Raw genomic sequence first — 27262 nt, 5'->3', positions numbered from 1 at the left:
TATTAAAAAATATCATCAGCAGAATATCCAATAAGGCTGAGTATATAAATATGAGAGTGAACAAGGTCATTGAAATACCTGATGGTCAAAGTAAGTGATATTTAAGAAGCTGAAGTGGAAGGTGTTGCTTCATCAGAGAGAAAGCTTATGTATTACCTCTTCTAAAATCTCTAACTTTACTTTTTCAGACAGAAGTGTCTGTAATTAATTTGGTTGACCTCACACTAAAGCACATGAGAAATACTTGTACAGCCCATTATGATGTCCAAACCTTCCAACTGCTTTCAGTTTTAAAAATAACCAATGCAAGGGCTATATGAGTGTGCCATATCGGTCTTGTCAGTTTGTTATTTCTCCCGCACAACTGCTTGCTACTTTTCACATCCAAAGGTTAACTGTACAGAGTCACAGAATCATAGAATAGAATCATAGAATCATTTAGGTTGGAAAAGACCTTCAAGATCATCGAGTCCAACCAATGAGTCTTACAACAGCACTTGTACGATAGCCTATAGCAACATCTTATGGGAGTTTACATTTGTGTGCCTGTCAATTATGAAATTTCAATCCCTTTTTTCCTTCCTTTGGTGCATATAGCACGCATTTCCTATTCCCTAGCGTGTGACTTTGCTTTTTGTTGAATTAAGATACAAGAGCTGGCTCTATTTATTGCCTAAGTAGATAGCTGACTAGTGCAAAAGTCACGAAGGTGACATGCTGTATGCTGTGCCTAAAGAAATGGAGATTTACTGTGCAAGGATGAACAGCCTCCTGTGCCCTGCCAGCTCTGTGCAGCTGTCGCTGCTGGAGGGAAGTTAGGGATTAGAGGAGATGTGGGAGAGGGAGGCGAAAGCATCTTCCACAGGGAGCAATCACTGCCCGTTCTGCCTTCCCACCACCACCTCGCCTGCAGGAGAAGGGAGAGGAAGAGAAAGCTCTTCCCTAGCTCTCCGTCTTGACCTTATTCTCTTCCCATTGCCACCTGCCCTCTGCAGATGGTATTTAATCGTGCCCCTTCCCTGTCGTACGTTTCAGGCTGCCGCAAGGTGAAGCGGTGGTAGCAAGTCTTTGCAAAGAAAGGACAGCCTGTAGGGTCCACAGATTCCCTGAGGTTGGCAGGGACCTCTGGAGACCATCTAGCTGATGAACCCTCTGCTGAAAGCAACCTCAATCAAGTTGCCCAGCACCATGCCCAGTCGGGTTTTGAATATCTCCAGGGATGGAGGCTCCACTACCTCTCTGGGAAACCTGTTCCAGTGTTCAGCCACCCTCACAGTGAAAAAGTGTTTTCTTATGCTCAGATGAAAATCCCTGAAAGATTTTTTGGTGGGAGGAGAATAAGGTTCATACCTCTGGAACAGGAATAATGAAGGACAAGTCTTAGTGAAGGGACAGCCCAGGAGAGGGGACGTGCCTCATGAGAGCCAGACTCCTCAGCCATATTTAGATTTCCAGAGCTCCCCTTGAGAGGCTTCCTAAGATCCTTTACCTCCCAAAACATTACTGAACTTTTTCCACACCAGAGCGCACTCTGCTCCTGCCACCAGGTTACAGTTTTTTCTTTCCAAGCATTCCTCAGGCACTGAAGTGCAGTTTACTTTTATAAGGCTGAGAAATCGTGAGCTAACTCTGTAAATGCATTTTATATGACTAAGTCCAAACTACTAAGAAGCCCACGTGGTCCGCTCTTGTTGACTGCCAGTCCTCTCTATAGTTTATCCATTCTACCAGTCTTTATCACTATTCACAAACTTTATTAGTCACTACTTTCATTTTCGGCTTATTAATGAACATGGTCAGTATTGTCAGGCTTCATATCTTATTAGACACATGTAATTTAATGGTGATGCACTGTAACTCAGTGAACCTGCTTCAGTATGTATTCAATACTGTGAAAATACCTAAAACTATAAACTGATTTATATAAACTTAAATAAATATGTGTATTCTTCTCATATAGAGGCTATCTGTTCTTTTAAATCTATATCTTGTATCCAGGTTAATAACCAGATAAATGACTCTCTTCTCTTTAGTCATGAAATCACTTACCCAGTTTAAATTTTCCTATGTGAAATTCTCTTTAGCTTATGCTTATGCTTGTGTATGGCAGCCAAGGTATAACTAAAACAGCAAAAGGTCAAAATAATGAGCCTTTTCCACTGGTGAAGCTAATATTTTACTACATGCCTACTACCTGCTGATCTCATCTTTTAAAGTGTTTTGTGATGCTATGGTTGAAGAACACGACATAAAACAAATTGTTTTGAAGCTCAGCCAAATATTGTAGGTCAAGATTTAGGCAGGAAGAAATTTCAATAGTACATCCTTGAAAAATAATTTTATCCGTGAACATGGTAGAGAGATACTATTAGGTAATATTTTGAAGATGGATGTACTCACATCTGAATAGGAGTGCTGACTGGGGTATGGATTTGGAAGATCTGATTTGCTTATTTAGGCTTTGTTCTTCCTGCAACACTCTTCCTTCTTTCTGACTTCATTATGTTGGAAATGACAAAAACAAAAAAAAAAACAAAAAAAACCAAAAACAACCAAAAAAAACCAAGAAAGAAGAAATCTGTCTTTTAAAAATAGTATCCTGTTACTCACAACCAGCATGAAGTTACTTAATAAGACGTGCCCATTTTCACTGAACAATAATCACAGTACAATAATCACAGTAAGATACCTCTGGTTTTGAGCAGACTGACAAGTGCATTAAACAAGATGTGTAATTTTCTTATAAACATAAAATAGACAAATACATTGTAATGTCCATTTAAAATAATATATTAAGGTGTTCAGCAACTGATTGCCAACATAGACAGTGACGTGTAGAAAGATCCAATAGAGGGTTGAGATCCATCAGGTAGAATTTATGAAGTACAATCCGTGTGCCACCACGCTCAGAAGTGCTTACCTTGAGCAGACACCTTCCCTATTTCAAGTAAAACTTTCTGCATCGCTTGGTGTTACGGACCAAGGTTTCCCCACGTGGAGACACCTACTGATGGGGATGAGCTCTGATGCAATATAGTTAAGACAACTTTTTTCTTATGAATGATAACTAATATGACAAAAGCTGCTGCTCAGCTTTTACGTGACAGCGTTGTCGTTATAGCACTTGCTCTGGAGGAGGGACCCAGGATTACCCAGGTGTGCCTTCAGCCTCGGGGTATTCACACCTCATACCCCACCAACCGTTCCCCCATAGCACGCACCAGTCACTGCGTCTTACACCATGTAAGATGTTCTTGTGTTGAATCAATTCTGTTTGGAAAAAGGGAGTTTTGTGGGCTCAGAGAATGCACATTGGAGTATGACTGTTGCCTGATGATTATAGTAATGGCAAAGGCTGGAAATACAGCAATCTGTTAATATGTTTTATCCAGTAACTCTTTTATGGAAAATGCAGGAGCAGCCTGGTACCCAGGACAGAGCACCATTCTCAAGCATCATTTCTCTGCTTATGTCCTAGAAATATTACTGTAACACTCTAGCCTTAGGAAAAGGTTCTGCACTCTGGATTTTAAGCAAATGGAGTTACCTAACAGCAGTCCAGACTTAGACATCTAAGCGGTATGAAGGAAAAGGATTGCAGTTATACCTAGGACTTCCAATTTGCTTTAACTTGCTATAGGCCGTTCAGGATGCAGGGTTTGTCAGTTGTCATTCTGGGTTACTGTTACCCTGTCTGTGCATTATACAGAAATCCTATACTGCCTAATGGATCTCTGGGGCTAGGCAGCTGGAGGCTGGCTTGCAGACCCTAACTGTAAAGGTCTCAGTCTTTAACGCTTCTGAATTTCAGCTATTTTTTTTTCTTTTCTGAATGGATGGTTTATTTTAGGAAGTAGTAAAAAACAGCTCTAGTCCCCTGTTTACCCAAGGCTCCTGACCGTGAGTCAGGAAGCAGCAGTGACTCAGATGGTGCCCGGACGCAGAGGCTGCAGCTTGACCTGGGCTAGCCATGGGAGACACAAAACAGGTGGGGGACATGTTCATCTAAGCACTTTTCTAAGGGCAAACGGGAATCTTTTTTTTCTAACCTAAGGTTTTGTTCCCCTTCTCTCCCCCTGGTTTGAGTATAATGGCACATATCTGCCATATATTGCATGTTTTTTGAAATTTGACTCCTTCTGCTTCTCTGCTGAACTTTGAGGTCACCCATAGCGGGACTATAAGGTTATGAATCTAATCTCTGATTTCCATATTTCTTTTTCAGTGGTGTATCTATCATAACAGAGTTATGGGCTGAGGTGTGTGACAAAGTTCAGGGGTTTGAGGGTTTTTTATGGTGCTATAGTCAAAACTAATAAAATGGCCAACAAATGTAAGATAAAAACGTGCTGCCTTATTTCAATCCAGCAATTGAATTCTATCAATCAAGCTACCTTTTTCTGCCGGAGAAACAAACTGTAGAGCTTTATATTGTGTATATAACATCAACAATAACAAACAAACAAAAAACTTAGGGTAGATTACATTAAAGAGTCTAATCTCTAAAAGAATTGTACTTCAAAAACTCGGAAAATGAACTAGAAAAGAAAAATAAGGCTTACGGCATATGGGTGATAAGAATAGTCTAGACATCAGTGTATGAATATTGAATCACAAAAACTGAATGAATAACACAGTGATAAGATCAAGTAAATTCATGAAACACAAAGCTGCCAAAAAGAATACGAATATTTAAGAGAAAAAAGAATATGTATGGAGTACAATTAGAAGACTAGTTCAGTAACAAGCTCCCCTAAGTTTTCCTTTGGGTATGTTCCAGAGACAAGGAAAAAAGGATTCATCTTAGTTCCATAATGAAAAATGATGTTTTAGCATAAGATAGAGTGTTGCTTGAGGAATATAGTAGTAGAAGGAACCTCCTGGGTCATGAACGCAGTTTCTGGTATTTCAGGGGCCTTTCCATATGCTGTCTTTCACAAACCTATCATGATCCATGTCAAAAGCATTTATTTATTTTCTGTCCCTGCTGTTCCCATTCAAAGAGGAGTTCCAGAACCTGATTACAATAATAGCTAAGAACCTTCTCATTTTCAGCCAGAATTTATTAATGGGCAATTTATAGCCATTTGTACTTCTGCCAATAGCCCTTTAGCTTAAATTGTCTCTTTCCCCGCTGTTGATCCTCTGATATATTCATAGACAGCAGCCATAATTCCTCTTCGTTCTCATCTCCTGCCACTAATCAACACAAAAACTTGTAGCGTCCCCTCAGATTGCAGCTCTCCATTCCCCTGCTAATCCCTGAGGCCATTCTCTGATCCTGCACAAATCTGAGTTTATCCTCCAAATATCCATCAGGGTGGGCACAACCACAAACAGCTGCCTCCTAGAAGAAAAAGACTCACGAGCATCCTGGGCCTTGATATCAACACTTTTTCTATGGGAAATACTTATCCCAATGCTCTCGGAGATGCAGTTCCCTTTTTCCCAGGCAACAGTGCACTGGTAGTGCATAGTCCTTCTCTGATGAAGTATTTGATGAGGATCCTTTGTCGTTTCAAATTGTGAAGTCCCAAACTGACAGCAGAAGCTCTGCTATTATTCCCTAGGCATATTATCTTGCACTTCGAACTGGTAAACTTGAGCCAATTGCTCTTATTTACTCCAGCTCTGTATCACTGATGATTATCAACATTGTGTAATCAGTAAATTTTAATTTACAGAGTACTGTAAAGTTGCCTATGCTTTCCAGCATATATTGTCATTACAAAAAGAGCAGTACAGGATTTCTGTATTACAGATGTACTTATGAAACATAACTGGGAATGCACTACAGCCAAAAGGCCTTATTATCATCCAAGTGGCTCAGGAATAAGGGCATCTAAATGCATTTCACTGGGTGTGAATCTAGTCCTCTTTCATCCTCTCAGGAAAGGCAAAGCTTTTACTGAGATAACTGAGGTATCTTCGTAAATCTACTCTATTGCTCGACAATCCCCAAGAGCCAAAAAAGTTTTCAGTATTAAGAAACTGCAAGCTGAACTGCTTTTCTTGTTAACAGAAACAGCCAAAACATCTAAGCTTGAGAACCTGGTGTGAACCTATTGTGAACCTCGTGTCAGCTCAGGAGGAACTGACAAAAAGGATAGTCAGATCAATTGGTTAATCCTTTCATTAAAAAGCCATTCAAGAGATGTTAGTTCCTTATATCATTCATCTTGGATGAACTTTGATAAGCAGTGTATTTCCTTGAACACCGAAGGAATAAATGAAGCCAGGATTTTATTAATATGAAGTCCTGTGGGAGCAGTTTGTCCAAGAAGCTTACAGCTCCTCTGAGTCATTGTCAAAGGTATATCACTTTTGGGGAGATGAGATCAGCAGCATCTTTGCCTGATTGACTACTCTCCTGTGGGAGTACATACCTGGGAGTTAGAGGAATATGAAAGTCAGGAAGCATAGGATTGACACAAGTGTCTTTGAGAAAGCAGGGTGGCTTTTGTGGTAGACCTGGAGCACAACTTTAGAGAGGCTCGTTTACGGGGATGTAGGGAAGAAAGATTACTGCCCTTCATGTCTCCTGTGGAAGAAAGAAAACACTGAACAAAATGACCTAAATCAGAGCTGGATGAATTGTCAGTACTCCCTGGGCTTGGAGAAAATAGATCATCCTAAAGGCACTCACAACTACTTCTGCTACCCTGTATTTCTGCAAATCTCACGGCTTGCTCTGCAGCTCCAGGTCTTGAATTGTGGGTCTCCTTGCGAGCTATAAAGCTCTGTCCTTTTGCTTTCCCTCAGTGCAGCTTCTTCCTTTAAATCTTGCAGCAGAAATACCATGCTTTGACAAATTCAGAGGTTTCTGTAGCTGTGATGAAAGTGGAGAGCTCAGTGATGCTCGTTCTTCACTGCCTATGTACTTTGTAAACCGGTTCACATGGAGAAAGGGAGACCAAAGTGGGTGCAGAATTTTACTCTGATACAAAAGCAAGGTAGCAAAGAACAAGAAATGAGCATCCCTGACTTTTCTTTCTTTAAATTTCCTATCTGGAGCATTAAAAATGTCAGTGTTCGCTGCTTCATGATTTTTCTTTGCCTCCTCGCCCCTTTCTAAGAAGCCTGTTACAAATCTAACCAAACCATAAATGTGTACAATGTCTTCCACAGCATGTCCTTCAATACTTCAAACATTTCCAGAGGCAAACAAACTCCATTTTCTTCCAAAGGTTTTCAGGATCAGTTACTTAAAATGAAGAAAACAAAAGAACTAGTAAAATAGAAGATATATTTCCTTACCCTTGACGTTGTTGTCGTTTTTTTTTTTTTTTTTTGCTTTTCTGCTTGTGGATTCCCCTGGCAGGTTTAACAGATCAGCAATAGAGCAAAAATGTTCTGGGGCATGAAGGTGTCTCTCACACAGGCAATAAGAAAGCTTTTCACTGGAGCTGTGAAAGGAGGCAAATTACTGTTGTAATAATCTGATGGATGATTTAGTGGGGGGAAAATGTTAGTCTGAAGTCAGAAACATATGGCAGTCAACAGTGCTTCTTAAATGGATTTGTGGGAAAATCTGGTGTGCTTGAAGAATTCCAGGCTGGCTGCCTGGCCAGCCGTCTCCCTCCAGGGAAACTGGTAAAAGTAGTTTTAGTGTAAAACTTGGAGGGAAATGATGGGTTGCTTCTTTTCCTAGCTGGCTAAAATGACAGAAGATATTTTGTTTTTCTCACTGGTCCAGTTTTAGCTGTCTGAAACCATTATTGACAGTGGACCATGAAACATGTCCTTTGAGAAAATAAATTTGAGATTAATTCATCAATTGATCAATAGGATCAGACAGTATTAACGATGAAGTGAATGTAGGGACTTGTGTAAGGGAAGGAAGTATAAGTAGACTACCTCCTCAGAGAAGCCCTTTCTAAAAGCGTAGCAGATGGGATGATGACACCAACGAAGTTGTGAGAGACAGCATGAGAAATAAAAAAGTGCAGAAAGAATGAAGGTTGAGATGTGTGACAAGAAATATTTTTGGCAGAAATGGTCTATCCACAGCACTTCGGTTATACTTACTGTAAGGAAAATGCAACTGTTTTGTTGTTAAAAGCCACCCACGTGATACCGCAGTGATTTAAAATCAATTAAATGGAACAGTGTTTGTGAAACATATGAGCAGATAGACTGTTTTTATTAATTTTCCCTTAATGGATCTCACTTGCCAATTTATCGTTGCTGTTCTCCAGCAGCCTTTACTGGCTGTGTACAGGTCCTACTATTCTGGTTTAAGCTGCTGGCTGTCTGCACCCATTATGGAAAAAGTACAAACTAGCCAAGTCCTGTTTGTGAGTCAAATAGTTATCATCGGGTAAAAGCTCCTGGCTGTACAGCATCAGACAAATATTTGAGGGAGAAAATTATAGGTTGTAAAGGATGGTTGATCCATGTTTGCTTCGAAAATGAAATGTATATGTCGATTTTGTTCAGATAGAAATACTAAATAAACACATACTACCTAATCAGCCTTGGTTCCAGCTCCACGCCCCGGCGTGCAGTTCCAGTTCACGTTACCTTTAGGGAAGTTTCCTGGTTTGCATTCTGCGTGGGACTTGTTCTTGGAAAGGTGTAATAGATTTAAGGACTGGACTAGGGACAAGAAACCAACAAAACAAGCTACAGCCAAAAAATGTATTATCTTCCTATTCACAAGGGCACAAAAGGCAGAGAAATAACCCACAAACCACTTGGGAAATGGGCAGATTTAGACAGTGGGTGGTTTATCAGCCTCTAGTCAGTCTGTAGATTGTGTGGATTACAGAATTCTAGGGAATGCCCTGAGATAATTGTGTGAAACCTCTTTGTTTTTAGAATGGTTGCATTATAGTAAGTACTAAGTTTGGGTGCCAGCCACATCCACTTTTCTCCCAAAATTGCAGCTTTATTTTGACACCGGCAGACATTCCAGAATTGAAGCCCCAGGGCTCAGATGCTGAGGCAGACTCATTTTCATATGCATTTTCATTCTACTCCCAAGTAGAACTTGATGAATAATGATCAGATGGAAGAAAACTGCCCAGATATCAAAATACAGATTTCTCTTTTTTGTTAGGACATACCCAGTTACTTAAAGCCAACCCTGTACCAGAACCTTTCTCTGTCCATTTGCAGATTATTTTCTGATCCATCTGCATATAGGTTTGAAAAATATCTTCAGATCAACTCTTTAAGCTGTTTTCCTCAATCCTTTTCTTACTTTCCTGGAGGGAAAAATGTTGTTGTTCATTAAAACACTATTTTTTTTGATCAGCACAATTATTGATACATGTCATACAGCTTGGGGCTGGGAAGTGTTTGAGGTTTTTTTTGTTTGTTTTCATGCTGTTTCATGCTGGAAAACACTACAGTGTATATTTCTACAATATTTCTTCTGGTTGCTAGCATCATGCCTTGTGCTGATGTATGTATTTAAGCAATAGATTCTATGAAGGACTTCAGTACTAATGACGTATATAATGGCCACTGTTTATCCAGCATTACGTGTCCAATGCTAAATTATTGAGCTAGAACGTATTCCCATTGATTGCTGTGAAGGTTATATGTGTATCAATAAATCAAAACAAGCTTTAAAAAGATAGAAAATCAATTGATATGAGGAATAGGAAAGACATAGATGTTGAAACCTTTCTCATAACCTTGGCTGTTTTTTATAACTATAATCTAACTGTTCAAGCTTTGGTGTTTGGGTTTGTTTTTGTTTTTTTTTTTCCAAATCATTGCTTTGACTGAAAATGACTGATGTGCAAAAAATGGATGTCTAAGCAGAGCAACAGTACACCTCGATAATAAACTTGTGAGCACCTTTTGATAGAAATAAAATGCTGATTTCTATTTATTAACTTGCTGAAATGCAATTTTCAAGGCAAGAGTTTTGCAATGTATGTGTCAGATTTCCAAACCCAGCTAACATAAATGATAGTGGTGTTTCCTTCCTGAGACATGCACTTACCTATATATAAAAGTTTCTAAAATTTGCAATGTAGGAATGATAAAAACATTTAGTGACATTTTGCTCTAACTAATATAATTTACAGAAATGCTACCCAAATGCCAGCAGATGAATTGCCAGTACAAATGTGCCATTACCAGGAATGGCACCAGGTGTTACTGCGGAGATGGATATGAAACAAGCCGTGATGGAAGAAGCTGCACAGGTAAACACGAAATAGGCTGTAACAGCAAGGGCCAGGTATCAGGACCTCCCTGCTGCTGCTTTGGTGCTCTTGTGCCTGCACCCCAGCAGTAGGTAGTCTTCAGTTACTGGAAGGAAAGCGTCTTCAGCCAGACTGGAGGAGGTGGGGAGTGTTTCCCCCTGCTCAGCCAATCTTACCGCTCATTTGTGCGAGCTGCTCTCCAGACCTCACTACCAGGAGACCCTGTAAAACTTGTAGCGTTTCGCCTCGTGCCCATAAAGTCACACCTAGATTAGATTTTGATGAATGAACACTCTGAGATCATACAACTTAGCTGGGAATGTTATTTTGGCATAATTAATTGTAGACTGAAATGGGTGTTCTTTTCCATTTTCGAAATATATGACTTCTTAGTTCTCTCTCCAGGTATTTGTTTCTTGTTTTATTTTTTCTCTTTTTATAATCATATTGGAGTTCTGTTGCCTTATGTATATGCTCACTACCAGTCACTCCTCTCTCCAAGTAATAGTGCTAAGCCAGATTCTTCATAAATGTAATTTATTATAAGTTCTTTTGCTCCATGGTTGTCATGTTTTGTGATTAAAAATATAACTGAAGAAATAATTTCAACAGCAGTTTTTTAAAATGTCAATTTATTACTTAAACCCTCAACCACTGTTAAATAGCATATCTTGATTTTATGGTATTATGCCTATATACCCTAGTTGAGAAAATTGTTCTTTATATTTATTAGAGAAATATATAGTTTTTGGTGTAGTGGATGATGGTTTAATGTAGAAGTTGTGACAGTTCATTTAAGGAACTATAAGACATTGCCAGCATAAATAGGTTGAGAAGGATAATAAATTATTTCCTCTCTTGAAATGTTGCTTCATTCATCAACCGCAATAACTAGTGGTCTCTAGTATGAACAAGAACACAAATGTCTTCCTAACATGATGTAGACATTGGACACTACTTGAAAAATGAAGGTTTTATCTTTCAAAATTAATAGCTATTGAACTTGAAAACTCCTAGCCTCCTGTTTGCTTACTGGAGTGATTTCAACAGCCAACATCCATGATAAGGTCATGGCTTGAGAAGGGGAAAACATAAAGCATCATACCATAGTGACTTAATGACTTAAACTTTCCTCTTATAATTCTGATTTTTTGTTGAACTTCTTTTTTTTTTTGTAATCCTTAAACAAGATCTCATTAATGTCCCTTTAGATTTGAATGAATGCAATATGTATGGAAGCTGTAGCCAGATGTGTGTAAATACAGATGGATCATACACTTGCAGCTGTGTGGAGGGTTATGTACTTCAGCCTGATAACAAATCCTGCAAGGCCAAAAATGGTAAGTTTTAACATCTTTTTAGCTTAATGAAAATATTTTGTGTTTTGGTCCAACGTAGAGGATACGTATGAAAAGATAGACAAACACAGAAGAGATGGGCTTTCCTTCACTCTACTACAAAGAGCCACACAACAACCCTAGAATAACTTTTCACATATTATGACAATACTCCAAGGGAAATATTTGAAGTTATTATATGGTTATTATTAATTAAAGTGAAATACTCAATTCAGCCAAGAACAGTTCCCAGTTTCCCTGCTCATAAATAAATCAAAGATTTACCTCCCACAATAAAAAAATGGGCTGTTTACTCTGGGAGGACAACGGAGATAGTGAGAAGACAGAGGAAATGATTGTGAGGTAATTGTATCCTTAGGTTAAAAAAGGACATGAGATTGCCCTGTCCTTGCAATATCCCAAGAGGTGAATTTCATGATATACATATTCACACTAGGCTTTTCGTTGCTTGGTGCATGTTTTCATTAGTAATAGTGGACTGGGTATTTGAGGAAATTAGTGAATTGTGTTTAATGAAGCGATACTGTATTTTCTTACTCAGCATATTGAATTAACAATGCTTTTATATTAAAAAAAAACCCAAAGTTCCTTAAGCAATTATTCGACATCCACAATGATTCAACACCCAAGTTTAAAGCTGTGTTTGTTATATATATTTTGAGTCTTCCTTTTTTGTAGTTATTTTGTCATCAGAAAATAGGAAGGTCTACTGGTTTTTTTGAGGCTTCCTCACATGAAGAGCATTGCTAAATATGTTCTGACTTGAGCACCAGTAAGAGTTACAGAGTTTTTTACTGCTTGTACCAAGTTTTGTATTGATCCATACAACATAGCTGAGCAATTTTTTAAAAATCAACAGCGAAGTACTGTGAGATAAGAAAGTCCATACAAAGTAAAACTATTTTAATATTCTTCCTCCACTACATGAAAATCAATAACACAATTCTAGATCAGGAAATCCTCATGGTGCCAGTACTGGGCTTGAGATGAGCCTTTGAGTTTCCCTTCTTAGATCCAGCAGACTGTGTAAAAAATGACTGTTGTAGTGAGCTGCCAGTGTCTTGGTGGTCTTGATGAAATGAATCAGATTAACAGAGGAGAACTACTCCTCTGTATTTTTTAATACTTGATCATGCTTATTTTACAGTAGTTTTCACTTTTTCTGTTATTTTCAGAAAGGAATCACTACTCATTAATCAGAGAAATCACTGCAGGACAGTACAAATCAAAATCACAGTGCTGCAAAGAAATGAGTGTTGCTCATTACATTTTTTTTTGTGTAAACACAACTTGTCTTTGAATTAATGCTGGATTAAATTATCAATATGATGAATATTTGGGTCAAATACATCACAGGCCACAGAGGTCAAAAAGATGCCAGGCACAGTAATAAAGGTGCTTTTATTGCAGAGCTCTGCAAGAGCTGCAGTGACTTGTAATAGCTTATGTTGCTTCACTGGGCCCAGTTTACTGTGTGGAAAATAGAGAAGTTTCCATGTGCTGGCAGGTCACTTTCCTACACCCTTACCGTTACATTTGTAGCCTCACTGATCATACAAGCTGCTTTTCACAAGTTTCCGCCTTGTAGGATAAGGTTTGAGCAGGGACAAAAGCAAGGCTGGTGGAAAGTATCTAAAATGTGTAACGGATCACAGGTTGGAAATGAGTCCATGTCATCCCATTGCGCAGGGGTAGAGGTACTATCTTGATATGTATAAGTAGGATTATTACTTCCAAGATGTATGAAGTAATCCTGCTACTTAATACTGGGAGGTCTTCAGCTGGGATAGGACATCCAGTAATGAGCACCACGCACTGTGGATCAGTAGAACAAAATCCAGGAAAAAAAGGTGTCTAAGGGAAAAAAGAGAGCACTTAGAAAAAGTATCAACTTTTTTTTTTCCTTAAAAAGCCTGAAGGAAATAAGGATGAAGAGAGCAAGCTATCGGCTTTGTCTACATTTGACAAAAGTAGTTGTCAAATAGATAAAGAAAATGAGCTAAGGAATATTCTGTTCTGTGTGTAAAAGGTATGAAAGATAAGAAGCAGCAGTAGAGGTTTAGGTTAGGTTAGGCATTATGTAAAACTTTCCATGTTAATAACGGCAGATCTGCTAAGAATATGAATTGCCATCCAGGTTGAGATCCTAGATACGGCACAATATGCAACACCAAACTATCAGCCCTTTGCCACATCTCGGTTGTCTCTGTAAATTGAGTGGGAGGTTTCTGAATATTTACGAGTAGAGAAGCGGGGGACACGGTGGAGACCCCAGGTACGGAAGGTGCCGACCGGGTGACACGTGTTGGTGAGCACTGGTCTGGAGGAGCCCTGTCCCAGTGCGGTGGTCACTGGAGATCCCCAGCAGCTCTTGCACGGCCCTGGAGCCCATCCCTGCGCAACCGTCTTCCTGCGCGTGGTACGGTATAATTAGCAAAGAAGTTCACAGAAGCTACTTTTTTTCTTACCCTTCAGGCAGCCAAATGCTTGGCTGTGAAGGTGGTAAGGTTTATCCCTCATTAAATTCTGCATTTTCTTCCTCAGCTCATTTAAATAGCTTTGGAGCCGGAAACTTTTAGCTGCACCGTACCTTTGGGAAGGATGTTAAAATAGGTATCAAAACAGCTGGGGGCACACCATGTTTTTTTTCCAGACTTTTTAACCACACTTTCTTTTATGAATAAAGCAGCAGTTAATGACTTCTTCCGAGGGGAAAATGAAACAAAACATAGCTTTGCTGAACAGAGTTTTAGAACATCTTTGTTTACCAAGTTTGTATGCCTATATCGCAAGGCCTGCATTTGATGAAAAGAATATTTAAGGAAACAAAATTACAGAATTGGAAATCTTTAGCTGAGGAAAAAAAAAAAATCATCTTTCTTCCAAAAGTTCCTGGTATATCTGCATAGCCTATCTAGAGAGAAATGCCATGTGATAAGAAACATTTGTCATGTAGATAAAGCAGGATGAACTGATAATGATTAAAGCAAAAAGCTTTTTCTGGTATTTAGAAAAGATTCATCACTCTTAAATTGATTCACAACACAGTTTTCTCGTAAAATCTCACAGAACTAAGTTTTGAAGCTTTAGAAATAAAGCAGCCCATTTGTGGGGTATATTGTGGATAAACATCGAAAATTAATTCCAAAATAGAATCAGACTGCATTTTATTCAAGGCCACTAAATATTTTTCAGAGTTTTATACAATACAGGTATTGCTAAGAGCAAAGTGCTTATAATTTACAATGCATACCTCAGAAGAAGGGTTTTTAAGCTGCTTGTAAACACTGAATTCTTGTTTTTATCCTTTTCATGTCATTGTAGCGGGGGAAGAAAAAAAAAAAAATTGCTGGCATTTCTGAAGCTTTTCTTCCAGAGGAGAAGTAGGACTGTTGGCAGTGCAAAATGCCTTAGTTTCTGATTTGTTGTGACATCACTTATTGATCTGTATTTTAGACAAGATCGGGAGGGGGGAAATGCAAGTCTTTCATCTTTTCCACTACTCTATCTTAAACATAATTCAAAGGAAGATGCTTTCATTCTAGTCAAGAGGGGTGAATCATAAAACTTTCCTGGATTAGAGAGCTCTTTACTTCTTATCTTTCCTATAAAATGAAAAAAAAAAAAAAAAACAACCCGAACCTTGTGAAGAAATAACACACATGAAGTCCAGTTATTTGAAAAGTTGCTGTCAGCTCACTGTAACTCATCCTAGATCTGTCCACTAAACTTGTAAGCTTTGTAGATTCTGCTCTTGAGAAACAGACAAGCAGTTTTCATGAGGGAGAAGACATGATTTTTTTTTAATCTTCTTTTTTGGTTTTCATGTGCATTAAACAATACAGTAAGATGCTTTAAATATTTTTTGTAGGAACTTTCAATATTTTTGTATAGTTTTATCATTAAAATAATTTTACTCTTTTTTTTTTTTTAATAAGTAATTATGAAATCAGCCTTTATCTGAGCAACGCTGAAATAAGCAGGGTACCTACCCTACTGTGAAAAAACATGATTAACTGATTCAATCCATTGAATTATTTCATGTATGGGCTGCTTGGAAAAAATAATTTCAAGCTCAGTAATCTGGTTTCTGGAGAAGTTCTGCCAGAACACAGATGTATTTTTAATGTTTAGTAGTGCCTGCTGAGCAGAAGCTCTTAGCAGTGCCACGAGTCCTTACGATTCCTTTGTCTGCAGCCAGGTTTGATTACAGCTGCTGCTCAGGAGGTTTGACGCTAATTCTTTTTCAGAATTCCCTTATGTCTTAGACATTAATATTAAAATACAGCCTTTCTCCGGAGTTTAGTGAGGTATTAAAACCTTGTTACAGTTGTCAATAGGTCAATTCAAAATAGTTCAAGACGGGATACGGTTCTCTATTGCAACCTGGGACAATTGAACAACCATGCTGGCTTTGTAACTGCAAACAGCTCCTGTGTAGCTGCCTTTTCTTGAAGGCTTTATAGATTGCAGAGAGTGGAAGTGCCTTACTTAACACAAAGTATAAGAGCAAAACTAATAATAAAGGATTTTTCTCGCTGCTGCTGCTGGTTGGGAAAGGAGTGATTGGACCCAGAATTAGGCAGTGGTATTATTTTGTGGGAAGGGAGAAGCTGAGCAGAGAGCTGTTAGATGAAAAAAAAAAAAAAATCCCCCAAATTAGCACGATGCTGATGGAAACATACCTTTTGTACCAGTCTGGGAAGTCTCTGGGGTGAGTGGGTGATGGAGACAGAAGCTCTTAAGTCTGGCTCTCTTCTTCTGATGAGTAGCAGAAGTTTATAAGAAAGAGGGGAAAGAGAGATTTACGTACACCAGCCACCTGTTGACTGCAAATGGACCCACCTGGCAGATTTCAAATAAAATTGCTTAATAAGAACCCCACTGCCTTCTCTTTTGGAAAAAGCAAGACTAGGGAGCTTCACTTGTGGCTTACACCACAAGGGGTTGTTTCACAAATAACTTCAGTCCCTTCAGTTGTTAGGTATCTTCTGAAATTTTTAAAAAATTCTTATGCATGGGTAAGACTGATGTATTGGTGGAAGTGAATGTGAGGCCAATGAGGAGAGTCAGTAAGCTTGGGAAGTAATGCTACAGCAGTGTGGTTTTGCAGATGTCAGTGTGGGATTTACTGGGGAGGGAAAAAGTATGTTACAAGGTAGAATATATGTTATGGAATGAGAAACAATAGGAAAAGAGTAAATGAAATCCACTTTAGAAAGAATACATGCTGATCCCTTATAGAAAAGAAGTTTTTTACATGACAAAATAAAATAATAAAAAAAAAATCCTCAAACGAGATGTTTAAATAAAAGCAGATAGTACCAAAGAACAGAATTTAGTGCCTGTTTCTGTGGATTTGAGTGAGATCACTAAGCACTGTATTCACTGAAGCATTTTTTTCTCTTTAATCAGACTTGCTGATGAAGTATTATTTGTCAGATCCTTTTATTTATGCAATTATTTTCTCCATTTAGACAGTTGGAATTGCTTAGTAAAATTTTGAAAACTTTATTAGGTAGAATGTTGACCGAAAGTACTACTTGTCAATATGGCACTTAAACATTGATTTATTCCTTTGAATACAAGCAGATTACATTGGGGTGAGAGCTCTTGGCAACACAAATATTTTTCACATATGCTTGCAACTGCAGTGTGAGTTGCTATGTTTTAGGGTAATTTTTTTAAGTACAACATCCAAAAGTTTGCCCACTTGACAACTTTATTTAATTTAACAAATGAACAGGACGAATAGACATGTTGTAGTGCTGTTGACCATGTTGCAAAAGACAACAACAACAAAGAAAGTCTTTCACGTGAACATACTTCATTGCAAAATTAGACATCATTGTTATTCCAGTTAAACCTGAAGCAATTTTTAGGGTCACCATATCTTCCTCTCTCAGGGAATCTTCTCGGAAGGTCCTGCATCAGCTCAGTCTCGGTTGGAGCAGGTCTCCAAATGCTGAACAAATTCTAATAGGCAGGGGATTTTTCAGGAAGCAGTTTCTCTATCCTCTATCTTAAACACATACAAGTCTGATGCTTGCTCCCAGCCAATTTACATAATATTTTATGTCAACAGCAGTTCTTCATTATAAATGGAAGCAAAGCGATGTTACCCACTGTTTCTAATGAAGGAGTTCTTCCCAGAAAAAAAAGGGAAAGTGCTGGCATATGGTTTTGATACAGGTGTCCCCCTGACAGTTCTGGATTAACTGGGACCTTATTTCAGTTTAAAGTACTAGTCTAGATCTAGAACAAGATGTCACTCAATGTCAGCAGTGGCACCATGTGTAACAGACTCCTCATCATATCCATTTGCAGTTGGGTACGTCAGATGCATAACTGCAAACCAGCCCTGGATGGTTGAGACAGTAATGCAATTAAAGATACACCCAGAGCAAGAACAGCTGCTTTTGTGCCCAATAGCACTCATCCTCATGCTAAAAATAATTTGTCTCAATGAGAGTTGTTCGTTCCTCTGTGTGGATAACCTAACATTTTAAAGTTTTAAGCTGAACATTTTGTATTTTAAGATACATGTTCTTCACTATGGGGGTTTTTTTGTTTCCTTCATTATTCACACATTGCTCAAGTATTTTTATAAATTACTAGCAGGATTTCTGGGCAAAGTGATTCAGGTGAACGTGACAACAATTTTAAGTTGCATGTAATATCTTAACATGAATTGCTTCTTCCTATTTTTTGTTTGTTTACTGTGACATTAACGGTAACCTAATGGAAAACTAGGCATTCTTTGTTCCGTTTTGGCTGTCAGGAAACTCCATTGCATGACACTTTCTCCTTTATAATGCACGGTATTAGGCCCATCATCTGTACGATGTAGCGAGGTTTCACTGCATTGAGTTTTTTAGTTAGGTTGGTTTTAATTTTTTTTAGCACCATCCACTCCGCAGTTTTTGTCTTATTTTACAGACTCTAATATGAAAAGTACCTTACCATTTCATGTGTACTCGTAAGTTCTGCAAGTTTTCCTGGCCTTCATTCTTTTAGAAATGCCAGTAATCCGGATAGAAATAATTTGCATAAGTTGTATTTCATTTTATGACTTAGGCATGAAAAATGTTGCAATAATGATACTTGGAATTAAACAGAAGCTGTGGGGCTAGGGTAATTAATTTTCTTTAATGATGTGAACCATTAGAACAGCAGGATAAAATAGACTAGTAATTTGGAATATATGATAGTTACAAAAATAAAAACAAAACCAATTTATTATATCTCCTAAAACATGCAGGTAAGAACATTAAAAACTACATTAAAAGAGAGAAGATAAATATGATATACGCAGTCACTTAACCCTTTAAATTCTCTTCGCTTTGTTTTTAGAGCCTGCTGATAGACCTCCTCTTCTTCTGATTGCAAGCTCTGAAACAATTGAGGTCTTATACCTTAATGGAAGCAAAATGTCTGCCCGAACTCCTGTAAAAGGATCTGCAATTTTGACACTAGACTACAGCTACAAAGAAGACACAATTTGTTGGATTGAATCAAGAGATCTTTCAAGTCAGCTGAAGTGTACCAAGATAACAAAAGCTGGGAAGTTAACAGATGAGTGGATAATAAACATTGCTCAGTATCTTCACAGTAAGTATTTGACAGCGTTTTAGCAAAACAGTAGCGTCTGTCTCGGCAAACTGTTGCAGGAGCCTTCAGAAGTATTTTGGGGCTTGCTGTTGAAAATAGTCTTAAGGCATTAAATATTGCAACTCATACTGAAGCACTTTTATGTTTCTCACTCCTATTATATATATATATTCAGTATAAGTTGCAATATTTCTATCTATGCAAAGTTTTTAAAGATGTGCAATTTTATAGACTAAATATAATGTGTGGATGTTATAAAAACAGTGCAACAGAAGAAAAATGTAAAATGCTTCATTTTCTCTGGCAAAGTAGTGCTACATAAAGCTCGAAAATGATTCCTTGCTACTGGGACAATATTAACAATGAACTAAAGAGACACCTGCTTATCACATTTGCTGTCAACTATCATAGGTGTGTTAGTTCTTAAAAATAACAAAATATTTCCTGACTTACTGGAAATAAATTGCTGCCCTTTTTTGCAATTAGGACAAAAAAAATTTAAAAAGACCTAAACCCATCATACTGAATTAGTCTTTGGCATTACAGCGTTATTTCTCAATCAGCTTTTCAATTTGTGGAACGCTGTTATCTTCTGAACGAGATGTTCATCCACTTACACATTCTCATGTGAACAGACTGCAAAATAGCATGCAATAAAAAAAAAATGCAATTTTCTTCATCTTTCACAGAAGAGCTGTCCACAGATCAGCTTATAAACCACAGCACTGAGGAGTGCAATAGTGGTGTTAATAACAGACTTCTAAAAACTGAAGACTGGAACTTAAGATTGTACCTAAGATTTTGAAAAATCCTTTTAAGGAGAGATGGGCTTCAAAGAATAGCTCTGAAGGGATCTCAAACTCTCTGACCATCTGGTTCAGGAATATTCAAATCACAAATTTGATTATAAATCTTAGAAGTGCATGTCAAAGTGAAGAATTCTTTTTAGAGATTGTGCTTTAGACTATCCAGATAGCTGTTGTAAGATGTGGTCATTTCTGCAGAGTAAGCGCAGGTTGTTTAACCTATTTTCCTAATTATATATTTACTAGAATAGAAAATTAAATTTAAAAACAAGCAAACAAACAAAAATAGGGTTTGGGGTTTGGTTTTTTTGTTCACCATTCATTATGACTATTTTACTTTTAGAGGACTCTCTTATCCTAGATGTGTAGGTGTATTTTTTTTTGTCTTCTTCCAATTTTATTCAGGTTTTGTTCATTTATTGTTGTATTTTAGAGGGCTTTTCATACTTCAGATATCTAAGAGCCCTAAAAAACTGGATGGTAGTATTTGATTGTGCTTTCTTAATTCACTCTGTTATTGATATTTTATTTTATTTTATTTTCCTTATATTAAGAACAATCAGATTAACTACAGTCCTTAGCAAAATTTGTTTTGTATTGAACTGTATGTGTGTCGGTTCTGTGACTTATCTTCATCATCAGAGCGGACCTTAGCACTATGTTTTGTAGTTCTCCACCAGTTCTCTCCTGCATTCGTCTCCCTCTCTTCTCTGCATGTGAAGAGAATTGCTAATCTCTGTGGTGTTCAGATCTGCATTAGTGCATCTCTTTGCAAAATTAAGGCTATATGATGGGTTTGAAATGAATACAGTGCCTGGAATTAATGAGCTAATCATTTTTCATAGTACTAGTACACATCAGCCTGTGGTCTCTAATATTTTTCTGAAACTTCACTGTAATCGTTCAGTCTTGTTTAAATGAAGAATAGAAATTCCCATGGACGTGAATCGACTGCAGAGGCTTGTTCCAAATCCTTGTTTAATTTTGATTTGGGCAATAGCACTTGGAGACTTAGCGAAACATTGCTTGGGGTCAGGCTTGGCGATCTGACTGACAAAATCGAGCAGATTTCACTCTGGTGGTGTTTTTTCCCAGGCACACACATCCACAGACGCTCTTCTGTGGTTGATGCCACGGAGCAGCGTCAATCCCCGTGGTCTGGGCATGCCTCCGAGGAGGGACAAGTAGTGTGAAAGCTGCTTTTGTCCCACTCCCGCTCCCAGCCCGGCGGTGAACGGTCTCCACAGACTGCTTCACTGGGGCGTCCGAGGCATGAGACAGCACGGACAACGTGCTGCTCTTTATGGGAATAATAACTTCCACAGGTTCAATCAGAACTCAGCTGTTGCAGATTTGTTGGTTGTTTTTTTCCCCCCCAGTACTCAATGCAGAAATTATCCGCCTGATTAATATCTTCCCTTCCAGACATATACCTGGAGTTTTGCCTGCAAGGACATGGCAGGAGTCTCATGTTACTGTTAACTATTATATATGCCTCCACACATGTATAGGTCATTTTGTGGCTACTGTGAAATTGAGTTTTAATTTTAAATTCTTCCTTTTCTTCCCTCCACCTTCTGTTACCCATCAGATGACTTCTGCTATTTCTCTTCATCGTACAGCACTACATCTAATGAGGCAAATTAATTCATTTTAACTCCTTGTCAAGAATTTCAGCCTGAGCATTTTCAAGTGTAATTGTGTTCTCTGGCAGCTCAAGACAAGTAAATGCTCATGCCCATGGAGTTATTCACATTAAAATGGAAGGTCCGTTCTTCATAGGAAACTTTTTTTGTCTTTATGTGTAATCGGAAAGAGGATATTCCTAAAAATATTAGGAAAAAAAAAAAGAAAAAGTGTTCTTAGCAGCAAGAAAAATTGTGGATTTTTTTTTTTCCCCTCCCCAGTCTTCTAATCTGTTCTTTTTATTAGTGGAAGAAAACTTCTTATCTGTATATGACACAAAAAGTGGTAGAAAAGTCAGTTATACAAAGTGATTGGGACTGCTTGAAGTGGACTTATTCAACATGTTTGTTGTAGTGAAGGCAGGTAAGTCTTGTAGTTAGGAATAAAGAATGTAGATCATATTTTAAGACGAAAGATGACATTTAGGAAAGCAGGGACTATGAAAATGACTTTGTTTTCATGATAGGTCATATGGTACCAGCTCCAGGTAGTAAGCATAAGCTTTGGATTCAGAGAAGAAAAGAAATTAGGGTCCTTTGGTATCTAGCATTCTCCCTCAAAAGAGAGTCCAATATGACTTCATTTTGGGGTGTATGTGTCCCAGATGGATAGAGCCGGATTCCTCTGAAGAGCAGTGTTAACTCGGTCTGCAGCTGTACCTTATTCTGTGTGAGGGTACAGAAGGCAGAGAGGCTGATGCCATGCTCGGGTGTTGCTTGCTGCGAGGGAACGGGACGCAACTCCAGTGATGACATTCCCTGTGCTTAGTTATTAAGCTAGTTTCAGGCTTGTAAGATTTATTATATCCTGGATAGGTTTTGTTTGATAGTTTTAGCCTTTTAAATAACGACAGGTTTCTGTAGGCATGGTAACATCAGTGCAGGCATTCTTGTCTTAGGCAAGGCTAAGCATTGGCAGGTTGTTTCATCTTTGTCTTTTTAAGACCTAGAAGTTTTTGGAAGAGAAGCTGGAAAATTTCCTCTTGGAAGGATTCATGCAGAAAGTGTCGGAGCCAAATAGGTTTTCAGGGAAGATTCTCCTGTAAGGGAGTCTTGTGCAACCCCTGCCCATAATAACGGACATGCTCCTTGACACTTTACACTAGCTCACTCTCTGCTTCCAGTTAGTACAGGAAGAGTTTCAGGAACAATCATTTATGTTAAGTGCTACCTCTAGGACCAAACTAGCAAAAATTCTTTTAAATGGCATGAATGTGGAAAATCTCTCACAGTTTTCTGCCCTTTCAAAGCCATGATGTGCAATCTTTTACTAATGTTTTTGTGTGTTGGAGTGCGCAGGTGGCAAGAGCAGCACCTTCTGGATGACAGAATCTCCTTCTTCATTTTAATAGGCATTTTGCATCTTCATCGTTACAAGTACCAAGCACCTTACATGCTCTCCAAACAAGCACCAGGCAGCACAGCCTGGGTTTTAGCCACTATTTTTCTGCAGAATATAACAAAATCTCTTTTGGGATGATGTTTCAAAGCATGATATTTTCTGCTTGGCTGGTATTTGATTCAGGTTTTCTTGGCATTCAGTTATCACGGTACACCAGTACAAATCCTGGAATGCTTTTGTTTAGGTTTGCCACCTTGTGGTGTTTTATACCTCCAGACAGTTGATTCTGCCTCACCTTGGAAGGCACACAGGCTTTTCTGTTGGCAGATGTGCTTGTACAGGACCGATCTGGATGAAAAGAAACCTCTTGCTTCCTCCGTACTAATTCAGTTTTAATCTAGCTGCCTTCCCCAGCCTGCCCGACCACAGCACAGGGGAAGAGTCACTCCAAGGTTGGAAACAGGTGATGGGCATGGAGGGTTGGTAGTCTCCGGTGGGGAGAAGTATTCATCTCTCTGCTCGTGGAACCCAGCACCTTCTCCTTGCCCTCACAAGCGCAAACCAAAGCTGACTTTTTGGCTTTCCCACTTTTTGGATATGGTTGCTGTGAACATGATCAGACAGGGAGCCCAGAGTATTTTACCAGGATCCAACAGTGTCTGTTTGGTTATATTCCTGTTTTCTTCCCTGCTTTTGGTCTCCCTAATTGCCTTCCCATCCCCTGACCCAAAAACTTCCTAGCAGTGATTATCCACAACTACTAGTGCTGTGTTCAGAACAGTTATAGTCATTTAGCTTGGCATTGATAAGGCTCAATCACTGAAGGAAACACTAAGCACTAGAGACAGTGCTTCTGTCAGCAACCTTCCTGTGAAGTTCCTGTGAATATTCATGAGAAATCAAAGCAAAGTTTGGCTTACTCAGGAGAACAACTGTGAAGATCTAGGGGGAGGTGTTTATTCCTACATACGCTCGGCCCCGAGCTTGTCTCCAGACAGGCATTATAGGCTGTCAATATAGTTGTAGAATGTGATTTTCCTTTTTCTTCTGTGATAGACAGCCCGTGCTTGCAGACCTCCTAGAAGATGAACAGAAATGAGAAGCCTTCATGACAAAGGTCACTTACACCTCACATGGCACTTTAGTAGTGTTCAGAGCATCTGATACAGTAATGAGAGCTAGAATGGGATGTGAGAAGAGGATCCTAAAGAAATATCACAGCATACTTGTCCTGTATATGGTGCCCACTTGGCACTCCTAGAGCCCTGGCTGATCTTGCATTGCTGTTCTTGCGTTTCTGGGAAGACTGGGCAAATGCTGTTTCTGGCATAGTGACCTTTCTTACTTTGTCCAAAGGTAGGGGGTTTTTTTGCTTTTTTTGGTAGTGTCGATATCTCATTCTTAAGTGCTCTACACAGAGCCATCATTAAATATAGAAAACTAGGATACTTTTCTCATTAATTTCATGTTTATTCAGTTTGAATTTCCCATCTCCTTTTACTGTTCAGTCACTCAGCCTCCGGAGGTCCTGCAGTTCTTCAAAACTGACCTTCCTCTTTACTATTCTGGAAACCTTATTTTCATTATTGGACTTTATCACCTTGTTATTCATGTCATCTTGCAGGTAACTTGGGAATGTTATCCCACACAGGTTCCAGCACAGACCACTGCTGTGGAACTTGGTGATGCTTAACAGGGAACCAGCTTTGGCCTCCATCTTGGGTAGTTACATGGATCCATCACTGTCATATGTGGAAGACTACATCTTTTCTGAGTCTGTCCTCATGTCTTCCTGAGTATCTCTTGTGATTTTCATATGTTGCCATGTTTCCATTTTGTTTTAATTTCCATCTGCTTTTAGCTATTCCCCTTCAGAGCAGCCACAAGTCCAAATCTTTAGTTGGATGTCCTTCATACCCCATGGCCTGATATGGTAAATGCTTTCTTTGCATGATCTTTGCATCTGCCCATACATTTATTCCTCATTCTGGTGTACCCGGGCTTACAGAACTTGTGATTCAATATTTGATACAGCGTTGTTGAGGTGCTTTCTTGTTGCAGTATGGACTTTTATTTAGCGCAGGAAACGATGCTATCTGGTCATTGTCCTTTTGTATACAGTTCTTCTGCCCCCCTCTAATGACAAGGCTCCTTTGGAGACTTAGGCCTGTACAGAAACTTGCTTTTATCAGTGTGCTTCTATCTTTAGCTCCCGGCTAGTCTTTTCTGACTATTGGTTATACATAGTCTTTTTGATGATCAGCAGGTTTACTAGAAGAGTAAGGGTAATTCATATCTTTTCATTCAGCCTTTCTGTTCCAACAACCACGATCAGTTGGATCTCATCCTTTGACTATATTAGGTATTGCAAATCCATTATCTTTTTTATGAACAGTATTCATATATTCGGGTGTATATCTCAATGCTTGATGGCGTTTGCACAAAAGTTAAGATATAATCTGTATAACAGAGATCCTAAGAGGGCCTTGCATATATTAGGAGCTTCTAAATTTTAGCTATGAAGGATCTGCCTGCTTTTGATGCACCTTTTGGATACAGTCCATTCAACTTGACTTGAGGATTATGCTACCGGCTTGAATAGTGTCCCTGTAACATTGCATTATGTCATTTTGAGGCACAAGCTTCCATGGCAGATGCTCTGAATTGGTGGCATTTCCCTCCACCTTAGGTTACCTGCACTTAATCCTTTTTGACACAAGAGCTGTTTGTTAACTGCTTGTTAATTGCCAAGAGTGGAATTGTTCAGTCATTCAAAGATACAATACTACTGTTTCTTCAAGCTTTGTTACTTACCCAGCTTCCACAATTGATCTTTCACTGACATCAGTCAAAACCCTGCTTCTGTTCTTAGCAAAGCTGGAGTGCTGCCTATTTTCTTTTTACATACTTTGCAGTAGTCATGCCCTGGACAGTTTAATTCTCAGGCTGAGTACAGAAAGTAAAATGTCTTATCTCAGTAGCATTTCTCTGTGCAAATTTTTGATTGCGTTCCCCCCCCAACAACCCCTTCTTCTGAACTCCTAGGCTCTGCTGGGACAATCTCCTGAGTGCTGTCTCTGCAAAGCCTGCATCTCTTCATGTCCTTATACTCACCACAGCATTGTCAGATTCCCTTTTCCCTGATTTGTCAGCTTCCTAGCTGACCGTTTTCGGACTTCCATCTTAATTAGCTTCACTATTGTCCTAACAGTGGGACATAACAGTATCATTTGTGCCTTCTTACATCCCAAACCCTCCTTGATAGAAAAGCTCTTGCACGAGGGAGCAAATCCAAGAGCAAGCAAGCCACCTCCCACTGTAGCAGAAGGATTTTGTAAATAAAAAGTGGACACTTTGTCATAGTATCAGTAACCATGTAAATTTATCTTTATCAGGCATACTGAGGGACTCTCCAGTATTATTATACTGCTCATAAAACACTAACATTTGTATTTTGTTAACAAGGTTTTGAGGATAGAATAAAATAATTGGGGGGGCTATAAAGATCTAATGTATAGATAACTAGGTTGCCACAAATATAAAATGCATAATTTTGTAGTGAATATTTTACAAATGCATTTACACCCCCAGATACAAGAATAATGAAATATCAGTTAAAAAAAAACCAAAACCCACAAGTAATTTTTTTTTTCTGAAATGTGGAATTAAATAATGCATGTTTTATGGGATTAGATGCACATTTTCCCATAAGCCTTTGAGATCCATATGCACCATGTTGGCTTCACTTTGGTTTTTACTTGGTAGCCACTGGAACTATTCTTTGTCATATGATTTTCACAGAAACAGAACTTGTTCTGCTTCTGTAAATCCATTGTGGACTTCAATAATGGGCAAACGTCCAGGGAGACACAGACATTTGCATAGCACAGCCTTCTCGGAGATCAGGAAAGATGATCCCTCATTCCTCTGATTCCAGCACGGGTACAGTAGGCTTTTTTGCTCTCTGCTGAAACCAGAAAGTCTTTTTTTTTTTTTTTTTTTTTTTTTTTGTAACATGCTGCAAGTGAAACAAGAATAGAATGGTGTTGCCTTTTACAACCAAAACTTCTACCCCTTTTTGATCCCATGTAGGATCTGAGCAACTGTCTAGCTACAGCAATTGTTAAAAGTCCTCTATGCTACAGCTTTCAGGCTCTTTGGATGTCCTCAGTATTCACAGAAGCTTGTCTTCTGCCTTTCTTCTAAGAAAGATGTATATAGAAGATATACAGGAGACGTATAGTTGTAACCTGCCTGTTTCAGTAAGGTTTGTTATGAACGTGAGGCTTCAAGTGCA

The 27262-nt window shown here is 38.7% G+C and overlaps 1 protein-coding gene across 1 annotated transcript in view; it reads left to right on the top strand.

The window, feature by feature from the left end:
- The window catches only part of LRP1B (LDL receptor related protein 1B), a 576780-nt gene that overhangs the window by 194889 nt on the left and 354629 nt on the right, over positions 1-27262 (top strand). Inside the window, exons 4-6 of the mRNA XM_075027025.1 lie at positions 10044-10163; positions 11375-11503; positions 18875-19132. Coding sequence (XP_074883126.1) covers positions 10044-10163; positions 11375-11503; positions 18875-19132 — 507 coding nt within the window. The remainder of the gene's footprint in view (positions 1-10043; positions 10164-11374; positions 11504-18874; positions 19133-27262) is intronic.

This window comes from Buteo buteo, chromosome 5 (assembly GCF_964188355.1).
Source record: "Buteo buteo chromosome 5, bButBut1.hap1.1, whole genome shotgun sequence".
NCBI classification, from domain to species: domain Eukaryota; kingdom Metazoa; phylum Chordata; class Aves; order Accipitriformes; family Accipitridae; genus Buteo; species Buteo buteo.
This window is presented reverse-complemented; position numbering and strand designations above follow the sequence as displayed.